Source organism: Oncorhynchus mykiss, chromosome 5 (assembly GCF_057628025.1).
Source record: "Oncorhynchus mykiss isolate SJ-2025 chromosome 5, ASM5762802v1, whole genome shotgun sequence".
Taxonomy (NCBI): Eukaryota; Metazoa; Chordata; class Actinopteri; order Salmoniformes; family Salmonidae; genus Oncorhynchus; species Oncorhynchus mykiss.
Window position 1 is genome coordinate 56271942 of NC_143026.1, and position 12577 is coordinate 56284518.

Consider the following 12577-nt stretch of genomic DNA (forward strand, 5'->3'; position numbering starts at 1 on the left):
AACAGAAAACCTAAGAAAATTAACAACAATGACACATGGTTTGATGAAGAATGCAAAAAAAACAAGAAAGAAATTAAGAAACCTATCCAACCAAAAACATAGAGACCCAGAAAACCTGAGCCTTCACTATGGTGAATAACTAAAGCAATATAGAAATACTTTACGGAAAAGAAGGAACAACACGTAAGAAATCAGCTCAATGTATTTGAAGAATCCATAGACACTAACCACTTCAGGAAAATTGAAAAACACTAAACAAACAACAACACGAAGAGTTATCTATCCAAAATGGAGATGTATGGATAAACCACTTCTCCAATCCTTTTGGGCCTATAACAAAGAACAAACAGCAAAAACACATACATGATCAAATACAAATCTTAGAATCAACTATTAAAGACTACCAGAACCCACTGGATTCTCCAATTACATTGAGTGGACTACAGGACAAAATACAAACCCTCCAACCCAAAAAAGCCTGTGGTGTTGATGGTATCCTCACTGAAATAATAAAATATACAGACCACAAATTCCAATTGGCTATACTTAAACTCTTTAACATTATCCTTAGTTCTGGCATCTTCCCCAATATTTGTAACCAAGGACTGATCACCCCAATACACAAAAGTGGAGACAAATTTCATCCAAATAACTACCGTGGGATATGTGTCAAAAGCAACCTTGGGAAAATCCTCTGCATTATCATTAACAGCAGACTAGTTAATTTCCTCAGTGAAAACAATGTACTGAGCAAATGTCAAATTGGCTTTTTACCAAATTACCATACGACAGAACACGTATTCACCCTGCACACCCTAATTTACAAACAATCAAACCAAAACGAAGGCGAAGTCTTCTCATGCATTGTTAATTTCAGAAAAGCTGACTCAATTTGGCATGAGGGTCTGCTATACAAATTGATGGAAAGTGGTGTTGGGGGAAAACATACGACATTATAAAATCCATGTACACAAACAACATTTAAAAAAAAAAAAAAAAACGGCAACAAAAAAAACACATTTCTTTCCACAGGGCCGTGGGGTGAGACAGGGATGCAACGCTCTTCAACATATAAATAAACAAATTGGCGAGGGCACTAGAAGTCTGCAGCACACGGCCTCAACCACTAGCATCTGAAGTAAAATGTTTACTGTTTGCTGACGATCTGGTGCTTCCGTCACCAACCAAGGAGGGCCTACAGCAGCACCTAGATCTTCTGCACATATTCAGCCAGACTTGGGCTCTGACAGTAAATCTCAGTAAGACAAAAATAATGGTGTTCCAAAAAAGGTCCGCTTACCAGGACCACAAATACAATTCCATGTAGACACCATTGCCCTAGAGCACACAAAAAAACGATTACATACCTCGGCCTAAACATCAGCGTCACAGGTAACTTCCACAAAGCTGTGAATGAGCTGAGAGACAAGGCAAGAAGGGTGCTATCAAAAGGAACATAAAATTCGACATACCAATTAGGATCTTGCTAAAAAAAAATACTTGAATCAGTTATAGAACAAATTGCCCTTTATGGTTGTGAGGTCTGGGGTCCACTCACCAACCAAGAATTCGCTAAATGACTCTGCATGCAGAATATTGCTAAAATATCCTCTGTGTACAACATAAAACACCGAATAATGCATGCAGAGCAGAATTAGGCAGACGACCGTTAATTATCAAAATTCTACAAGCATCTTAAAGGAAGCGATTCCCAAACCGTCCATAACAAAGCCATCCCCTACAGAGAGATGAACCTGGAGAAGAGTCCCCTAGGCAAGCTGGTCCTGGGGCGCTATTCCCGAACACAAACAAACCCCACAGAGCCCAAGGACAACAACACAATTAGACCCAACCAAATCATGAGAAAACAAAAAGATAATTACAATATTAACACATTGGAAAAAATTAACAAAAAAACTGAGCAAACCAGAATGCTATGTGGCCCTAAACAGAGAGTACGCAGTGGCAGAATACCTGACCACTATGACTGACCCAAACTTAAGGAAAGCTTTGACTATGTATAGACTCAGTGAGCATAGCCTTGCTATTGAAAAAGGCTGCCGTAGGCAGACCTGCCTCTCAAGAGAAGACAGACTATGTGCACACTGCCCAACAAAATGTGGTGGAATCTGAGCGGCACTTCCTCACCTCCTCCCAAATGTATGACCATATTAGAGACACATATTCCCTCAGATTACACAGATCCACAAAGAATTTGAAAAATAAACCCAATTTTGAGAAACTCCCATATCTACTGTGTGAAATACCACAGTGTGCCATCACAGCAGCAAGACCTGTTGCTTCAAGAAAAGGGCAAACGGTGAAGCACAAACATCATTGTAAATACAACCCATATTTATGTTTATTTATTTTCTCTTTTGTACTTTAACGATTTGCTAATTTTTACAACACTATATATCAACATTTGAAATGTCTTCTGTGAGTGTAATGTCTACTCTTAATTTTGATTTCACTTTTGTTTATTATCTACTTCACTTGCTTTGGCAATGTTAGCATATGTTTCCCATGCCAATAAAGCCCTTGAATTGAAAATAGAAATGAATTGATATGGCCTCTGCAGATGGCAGGAGATTAAAACAGTGCAGAGCTGTTGAGCAGAGCTCTTGTAAAGAAGTGAGTTTGTGTTTATACAGGACCTCCCGCCCTCACCTACCATCAACCAGTCATGTCAATACGAGCTATCGCGAGCCCTCTTCATTGTTATAACATTTGGGAGGCGCACGGCGATGAGGTACGGAGTTCAAATTGGCCACTGCGAGCCTCCAGAGCTCCACGATTGCATCACATCCTTCATATGGAGCGTCCAACCACATTTTTGGATCAAGCATAAATTGGCTTGACGTTCCATCTACCGGTTTTTCAAAAGCATCTGTCATATTCTGTTTTGTTCATATTCATTTTGTTACCACAGAGCAAGACTCTACAGGATGGTAACATCAGAAAGTTGAACAATGAGACAATATTTCTGAAATGGAAGGGTCCGTTGGTACTTAAAGAATACGATATCAGATCAGTCATTGTTTTGGTAGGTTGTTACTGATGATAGGACGACGAAATTGTACCTTTGAAAGTCTGCACATTCTAAATTCAGCCAAAAAAAGTGTGTAAATATTTGTATGAACATAACAAGATTCAACAACTGAGACATAAACTGAACAAGTTCCACAGACATGTGACTAACAGAAATTGAAAAATGTGTCCCTGAACGAAGGGGAGGTCTAAATAAAAAATAACAGTTCGTATCTGTTGTGGCCACCAGCTGCATTAAGTACTGCAGTGCATCTCCTCCTCATGGACTGCACCAGATTTGCCAGTTCTTGCTGTGAGATGTTACCCCACTCTTCCACCAAGGCACCTGCAAGTTCCCTAACATTTATGGGGGGAATGGCCCTAGCCCTCACCCTCCGATCCAACAGGTCTCAGACGTGCTCAATGGGATAGAGATCTGGGCTCTTCGCTGGCCATGGCAGAACACTGACATTCCTGTCTTGCAGGAAATCACACACAGAACGAGCAGTATGGCTGGTGGCATTGTCATGCTAGAGGGTCATGCCAGGATGATCCTGCAGGAAGGGTATCACATGAGGGAGGAGGATGTCTTCCCTGTAATGCACAACATTGAGATTGCCTGCAACGACAACAAGCTCAGTCCAATGATGCTGTGACACACCGCCCCAGACCATGACGGACCCTCCACCTCCAAATCGATCCCGCTCCAGAGTACAGGCCTCCAGCATGAAGAAGCGGAAAAAATGTGATAACCCAGACAAGTCACTATGACGAGACGTGGAATTGCCGGACAACAGGTCTGCCAAAATGTACACCCTTAGCAAGGACGTTAACATTCAAATTACCTCCGCTCTCACTCAAGACCCTATCCAGGGCCAGCTAGATCAAGACACAAGCGCGCAGGCTTTGTCTATAGACTCTGATAAAAAGTTTGCGAAGAAAAAGGTCAGAAACTTTGCAGGATCAAATTCCACTCGAAACCCGAGAAGTCAATCTGTTTTCACCATGTACAGAAATGACACACCACGTCATTGCAAACGATCACCCCACTTTGTGGGCTACATGACCACAAAACGCAACTCAAGGCGCCCATACCTGGAAACAGTCCTGGAGGACTGCTTAATAACCTGTCATGTGCTAATAGAGTCGGGCTCGACTAAATCACTCATCGAACGCTGTTCGATGATCTCAAAAATGAACAGAACAATGCAATACTTTCCTTTTGAGGTGTCACTCAGGCTACCTCGCCTCTCACAACGCGAATCATTCTAAAACTACTTTTCCAAGACGTATCGATTGTTCACCCTGTGTATGTTACCAGCCTCGAATCTGACCCACTGCTACTCGGAACAGACCTGATGGATCGTTTGATCCCTTTGATGGATTGGAAGACCAACCAAGTATGGTGAGAGGCAACTGTGCAGTCTCCACCGACCACACTGTCGTCTCCAACCGCTGACTGCAACAGTCACCCACAAGAACCATCTATCACAAGGACCCCATTTGAAAAAGATGTCTCGACACTTCTCGTTACTGTATCTGACCCAAGGAGATATTATGATATCTCGTAACCTTCAATCAGCGAACCTAATTGAAAAGCGCAATACTGTTGCTGAGATGAACTTCTCTTGTCCTCCAGACACTTCCGCAAGCACTGCAGGCGTCTCAGGATTAAAAGCATCAACACGCAGAGTGTACTCTGCTTCCGATGATACATTTTCCGATTTGAGGGGGACTGAAACCCTGTACAATGAATCGAACAGCATCAGTCCTGCAACTGACCCGATGATTCGCAGGTACTGGAACGGTCGCTACACACGGACGCTGTGGTGACTGACAGGCCTCGACAGCCACTGAGCGTTTTGAAGCAAAAACACCAGGAGATTTGGTTGAATGGTTACAGCCAATCTACAACCTACGTGGCTGCTGACAACTTGTACACAGGCCTTTTCATTTTTCCGACCTTTTCATTTGTGCCTCGGATACCCACAACAACCGCTGGTGGGGGGGTCCTGAGACACAACGGGGGGGAATACCAGCCCAGACCCATGAGCCTCCTCGAGGCCGCTAGGGGGGTCGTAACTAGTAAAGTGCTCTAGTAACTAGTAAAGTGCTCTAATGATTTATTCCGGTGGGATAACATTTCAGAACAAATCGGTAGGATACCTGGTCCCCTTGAGTACCAGTACCAATGCCAGCAACAATTAATCCAGCTACAATCAGTAAGAAGGTTAGAGACCTAACAAATCAAATTGAGCTTGACAACAGCGAGAGAGTAGTTAGGAGTCACTCAGATTGCAACACATGGAAGGGAATCTCCAGAGCACTCTCTCAATGGTTAACACACATGCCACTAATAAATTGAACCCTCCATTCAGGAGGAAAGTTATTAGAAGTCATGAACCATGATCACACCACGTACGACTGGTTCAGTGCTTAGAGTACTTCCGTCGTGAGGTTAACTCCTCCATGGATAACAGAGCTATGAAATAGACTTCTTCATACCTATCGCCCCTACAATAGTGGAAGACACAGTGACTTGTAGTAAAACCACTACAGACTCCCTCGACACCAATTCTGACTGACCTCCAGGCGATAGTGTCCTATGCAACACACTGCAAATGAGGTATGCCCTAGACATGACATTAGCGACAATGCCATGATAGTCATTTTGCCAAGACCTTGGACGTATATAGAATACAGTCCAATTAGATGATTAAGGTGTGATGACTACATTTTGTATTTATCGTTTGTTTATGCTTTTTTTTCATTTCATTTTCTTTCATTTTCTTTGACACTTAGGAATTATAGAGCCATAAACAACTTCCCCATACAACCATCAGTTAGTGCCACAACGCCGCTCATTTGGGAGGAAACATAATCATATATTTTGTGAGTATGTGTGTGTTGTTAACATCTAAGTTACTGCCCAGATCCTCCAGTCTGGATGACCAGACGACAGGTCCGGAATGGCGATCCCCGACCCGGACATCAATCAATCAATCAAATTTCTTTATAAATAAAGCCCTTCTTACATCAGCTGATGTCACAAAGTGCTGGACAGAAACCAAGCCTAACATCCCCTGGCCATCCCTGTGGTGCATTGCAGCATCCAAAAAACCTACCAAGGTAAACCACCAGAGGGGGACAGCAACGATGACCCACAACCAGGACAACCCACTGTCTTTTTTATGTTTGTTTGCTTCTTGCAGGATAATCGCAAGATTGAACCCAACAGAGGGGGATTGTCATGACTTTGCCCTGTTGGGTGAGGGTCATAACCCCCCCCTTCCCCCCCCCCCCCCCCACCAGTTTATGACCTATCATAAATACTGAAACTCTCTCTCCACTCTACAGAATTGACTTTTGGAAAGCCCTTTTGTTACCACAGAGAAAGACTTTACATGATGGTAACATCAAAAATTTTAACAATGATACAATATTTCTGTAATGGAAGGGTCCGTTGGCACTTAAAGAATATGATGTCAGATCAGTCATTGTTTTGGTAGATTGTTACTGACGATAGGACAACAGAATTGTATCTTTCAAAGTCCACACATTCTACTTGTCAGATTTACATCAAAATGTTGCAAATTTTGTGATTAAACATGAAACTATTTGTGAGAAGATAAAATGTGATTTTAGCTTCTAAATGAGAGAATTGTTTCATAAGTTAACTTATGCTCAATCAGTAACCCCACCCACAGGAGCACAGATGTTGGTTAGAAGGGTGAACCATTCCCCTTCTCCTCCCCAGTACAAAAGCCCCGGTAACGATCATTAACATTTAGTTCCAGAAATGTGAGGACTGCTGTCCAAATGTTTAGAAGGGCGATCACCACGCTAAAATGGTGAATTTCGACTAGACCAGCCAGAATACAGCACAAGCTGGTTATGGCAGCTTGGTATGAGCTGCTGCTCCAGTTTAAACTGTTCTGCCTTATTATTATTATTCGACCATGCTGGTCATCACCTAGACAAACACTGATTATTATTATTTGACCCTGCTGGTCATCTATGAACATTTGAACATTTTGGCCATGTTCTGTTATAATCTCCACCCGGCACAGCCAGAAGAGGACTGGCCACCCCACACAGCCTGGTTCCTCTCTAGGTTTCTTCCTAGGTTTTGGCCTTTCTAGGGAGTTTTTCCTAGCCACCGTGCTTCTACACCTGCATTTCTTGCTGTTTGGGGTTTTAGGCTGGGTTTCTGTACAGCACTTTGAGATATCAGCTGATGCACGAAGGGCTATATAAATAAATTTGATTTGATTTGAACTATTATTCACTAAAGAAGAAGTGATAGATACTAGACGTCGCATTATCAGCTGCAGCTGTAAACTTACGTGGCCTAGGAAAGGACAGGCAATCTCCTAAGAACGACGGGGTACTTCAATGTATCCGCTCTACAACACTACGACCAGAAAGATTCTTCAAAGGACAATAGCGATCTCTGCTGGGCAAACCGGTCTTTCATCTATCGAAGTGCAGCTCTGAGTAAATATACATCTTGCATTTTCCTTTTCCGAATGGGCGGGTATTAGAATGCATAAGATTCTGTATTTATGGTAGCATAGCTTCTCAAGGTTTTTATTCGGAAGACAGCAGCTCTATAAACATGCTTCCGTGGTGCCCAAGGTTATTAATGAGTTGCATGGTTTAATTCAATCAGACGCTCAAGGTCCTAAACAATATCATAACCACCATCGCTAAGAAACAGTTCTGTGCAGCCGTCTTCATCAACCTGGCCAAGGCTTTCGACTCTGTCAGTCACCGTATTCTTATCGGCAGACTCAACAACCTTTGTTTCTCTAATGACTGGCTTGCCTGGATCACTAACTACTTCTTAGATAGAGTTCAGTGTGTCAAATCAGAAGGCCTGATGTCCGGACCTTTGGCAGTCTCTATGGGGGTACCACAGGGTTCAATTCTTGGGCTGACTCTTTTCTCTGTATATATCAATGATGTCACTCTTGCTGCGGGTGATTCTTTGATCCACATCTATGCAGACGACACCATTCTGTATACATCTGGCCCTTCTTTGGACACTGTGTTAACAAACCTCCAAACGAGCTTCAATGCCATACAACACTCCTTCCGTGGCCTCCAACTGCACTTAAATGCTAGTAAAACTAAATGCATGCTCTTCAACCGATCGCTACCCACACCGCCCGCCCGCCTAGCATCACTACTCTGGACGGTTCTGACTTAGAATATGTGGACAACTATAAATACCTAGGTGTCTGGCTAGACTGTAAATTCTCCTTCCAGACTCATATCAAGCATCTCCTGTCTAAAATTAAATCTAGAATCGGCTTCCTATTTCGCAACAAAGCCTCCTTCACTCATGCTGCCAAACATACCCTCGTAAAATTGACTATCCTGCCGATCCTTGACTTCGGCGATGTCATTTACAAAAGCCTCCAACACTCTACTCAGCAAATTGGATGCAGTCTATCACAGTGCCATCCGTTTCGTCAACAAAGCCCCATATACTACCCACCATTGCGACCTGTATGCTCTCGTTGGCTGGTCCTCGCTACATATTCATCGCCAAACCCACTGGCTCCAGGTCATCTATAATTCTTTGCTAGGTAAAGCTCCGCCTTATCTCAGCTCACTGGTCACCATAGCAGCACCCACCTGTAGCACGCACTCCAGCAGGTATATTTCACTGGTTATCCCCAAAGCCAACACCTCCTTTGGCCGCCTTTCCTTCCAGTTCTCTGCTGCCAATGACTGGAACGAATTGCAAAAATCACTGAAGTTGGAGACATATCTGCCTCACTAACTTCAAGCATTGGCTGTCAGAGCAGTTTACAGATTGCTGCAGCTGTACATAGCCCATCTGTAAATAGCCCATCCAACCAACTACCTACCTCATCCCCATATTTGTTTTTAGTTTTTTTCTGCTCTTTTGCACACCAGTATTTCTACTTGCACATCCTCATCTGCACATCTATCACTCAACTGTTAATTACTAAATTGTAATTACTTCACCACTATGGCCTATTTATTGCCTTACCTCCTTACTTCATTTGCACACACTCAATACAGCTTTTCTATTGTGTTATTGACTGAATGTTTGTTTATCCCATGTGCTTTATCTTGGCCAGGTCGCAGTTGTAAATGAGAACTTGTTCTCAACTGGCCTACCTGGTTAAATAAAAGTGAAAAATAATAATAATAACAATTTAAAAATCACGTAATCAATTAAACGTTAGGTAATCGATTTGATAAAATAGCCTGTCGTCTCATTTAATCATAGTCAGAGACATAACACATCTTAGGGCTAAATTCATCTTTAGAACCTAGAGCATCGTTAAATCTCCAAGATGTTTACCAAAACAAGCGCTATTAAACGTTGCACTTGAACACTATCTTATTCCAACACCTGCCTCAGACCGCCTATAGAACAGCTAAGTGCGTTGTTACTCTTACATATGGAATATCTCCACTAAACCTAGAATCACATGGTTTATCCATCTCTCTGCGACCGCCATCACTTCAGATCAAAGTTGACTACAAGTACAAAGTTGCCAATGTCTTTGCAATTGATACAAACAAGAAATGTATACAAAAATGCTTCAAATGAAAACTAAGATGACTGCATTGAAATATAGATACAGTAGGCTATAGTTCTATTTCAATCATATTGAAATACATTTCATGTTCAATAAATTGAGTTGTATTTTTCTACTTGGGCTACTGTCTGTAATTTGTCTGAATACATGTCATGATTTGTAGCCTCACATGTGGGCAATGATGTGCCAAATCTGTAATTTTGGGATTTTTTATTGAGTACACATTAGAATAAGCCGCCTCACTGTTTGCTGCCGAGGTGGTAATCAGTGGGGGGAAAAAGTACCCAAATGTCATACTTGAGTAAAAGTAAAGATACCTTAATAGAAAATGACTCAAGTAAAATTGAAAGTCATCTGGTAAAATACTACTAAAAAGTCAAAAGGTATTTGGTTTTAAATATACTTAAGTATCAAAAGGAAATGTAATTGCTAAAATAGACTTAAGTATCAAAAAGTTAAGGTATAAATCATTTCAAATTCCTTTATATTAAGCAAACCAGACAGCACAATTTTCTTGTTTTTTTAATTAACAGATAGCTAGGGGCACACATATAATTTACAAACAAGGCGTTTGTGTTTAATGAGTCTGTCAAATCAGAGGCAGTAGGGATGACCAGGGATTTTCTCTTTAAGTGCGTGAATTTGACAATTTTCCTGTCCTGCTACAGTAAGCATTCAAAATGTAACAAGTACTTTTGGGTGTCAGGGAAAATGTATGGAGTAAAAAGTACATTATTTTAATTATGAATGTAGTAAAGTAAAATAAATAAATAGTAAAGTACAGTAAAGTAAAGTACAAAAAAATACTTAAGTTGTACTTTTGAGTATTTTTACTTAAGTTCTTTACACCACTGGTGGTAATACAGTATCTCTCTAGGAGCTGAATTGAGAAAGAAAGGCAGTGCTGCTCTCAGATAATATTTCTCAATTCAAATCTTACTTTAACATTACAATTATTTCACAATACTGACTGCGGATCAGCTCTTAGAGAGATAGGCTATTACCACCTAGTCTGCAAATATTGAGGCAGTTTACTTTAATTCGCATCCAATACAAATGCACTAAATCACCGGTTGGAGTGTTTCCAAGGGTAATGGAAACACTACAACCACTACATTTTTATTACACACTTGGTTTTAGTGGGATTTTCTTTTTATACAGGTGTGACGTCATTAAGTCCAGCTGTTTTTATCGACACAAGATAGTTAAATGGAAACGCACCCTATTCTGCTAACGGTGGAACAGGCTAAATCTGATAACACAACAACAACTTGATGGCAGTAGACAACTACTGTAGCTAACTAGCCAGCTAACTTCTGTAACTAGCCAGTAAGCTAGCTAGCAAAGCTAAAGGGATTGCAAACAGGTTAACATAAACCTAGCCAAACAACAACAACAATAACATTTTCAAACTAAGCTAGCTGGCTAGCATTTATGAAACCAGAAAACATGTTCCTCACACGCTAGGTACGTATCTCCTACAACATTTAATGGAAAAAAATTACCTCTTGCTCCCAAAACACACATTTTCTGGAGACTTGTGGGCGGAGTGCTGCTGACATCGCACACTGTAGGCACTTTTGGTAGCCTGATTGCATCCAGACCAAAGGCGACCCATCATTCATGGTTCACCTGTTTTGAGACACACTCCTTTTTAGCCTGAAAAAAAGTTTTGCATGTTATTTTTGCATTAATGTGTCCCATATCAGTTAGCAAACCATGTAAAAAAAAATACAAAAAATGAAAAATCATTGAGTTAATAAAGCCGCATACAAACATGCAGGTGTTTCAGCCTAGCTCAGTACTTTCTGTGGTGGTGGGGCAGCCAGCGGAAAATATGGAGTGTAGGGGTTGGTAATGCTCTCTAGTTGAACCGGGATTGGCTCAGTGTTCTGTCACTCATGGGGACACTACATCACCGCCAAATCTAAGGGTAGAGCTCGAAAATGTGCGCCTCTTGGGTGCTGCCGTAGAGTTACATTAGAAGTGCCAATCCAAGGAGGCTCAAGGTCATTGGCCACAGATAAAATGATGACAAATCACGTTATATCTACAGCAGCTTTGATTGGACTGAACATGTCAACATCATACTTTCAAAATCTTAGCAGCAGTCATCATCATGAATCAAGTCGACAATCTAACGGACAATCCTTTTTAAGCATTGTCATATGAAGAAAAAGAATGAAGAGAAATTATAGGTACATAAACATTACACAACAAGTTGGAAATCGCGAATTCAACAATCAGTGGTTTGGAAGGAATCACTGAAAGCATTGCAAAGCAATCACTAGCCTGCAATTCAGTGGATTGAGTGTGTGGTCCCAGGTATGGGTTTAAAGGTCTCTTTTTCCAAGTTTAAAAGGATAAACATTCAACATTGACCATGCTGTCTGTCCAGCATGACTTCTGCCACGCTCAAAAAAACTGGAAACTCAAAACTGGGAAATCTGACTTCAGTGAGTTCAAGACAACTGGGAACTCTGGAAAAAACAACCTCTGACTGGGAAAATACATATTGAAATTGTAAGCCGGGAAATCGGGCCTCTTTCTAGCACTCCGACCTGAAGATCACTGACATCATCATGATTCGACCATGTTTTTTCCCAGTTGTCTTGAAAGCACCATAAATCCAGAGAATGCCAGACTTTGATGTTTGATGACAAAGTTTGACCATGAAGGATCGCCACCCCACCTTCCTGTTCAAGTGAGAACAGCACAACAAGGTGAGTACAGTTATGTCTTGTATGCTGCTGCATAAATGATGTAATATGCCAGGGAAATATGTATACTGTAGCTAACAAAGTCATACTAATTGTATGTTGTGTAGTAAGCTGTTTGTAGCCCAAGTGCCTCACCCTAATAATTTGGTCCCTTTTCCCCTCTTAATTTCACCTACTGTTCTGACTTGGTGGTGCACATGTAGCTTATAGCCTGTTTTAGAGAAATGTAATCATCTAATATTT

General features: G+C 41.4%; 1 protein-coding gene across 1 annotated transcript in view; it reads right to left on the reverse strand.

Moving 5' to 3' along the window:
- Positions 1–11253, reverse strand: part of erich3 (glutamate rich 3) — a 48772-nt gene extending 37519 nt beyond the window's left edge. The window contains exon 1 of the mRNA XM_090235231.1: positions 11120–11253. Coding sequence (XP_090091357.1) covers positions 11120–11235 — 116 coding nt within the window. The 5' untranslated portion in view covers positions 11236–11253. The remainder of the gene's footprint in view (positions 1–11119) is intronic.
- Positions 11254–12577: the final 1324 nt, after the last annotated feature.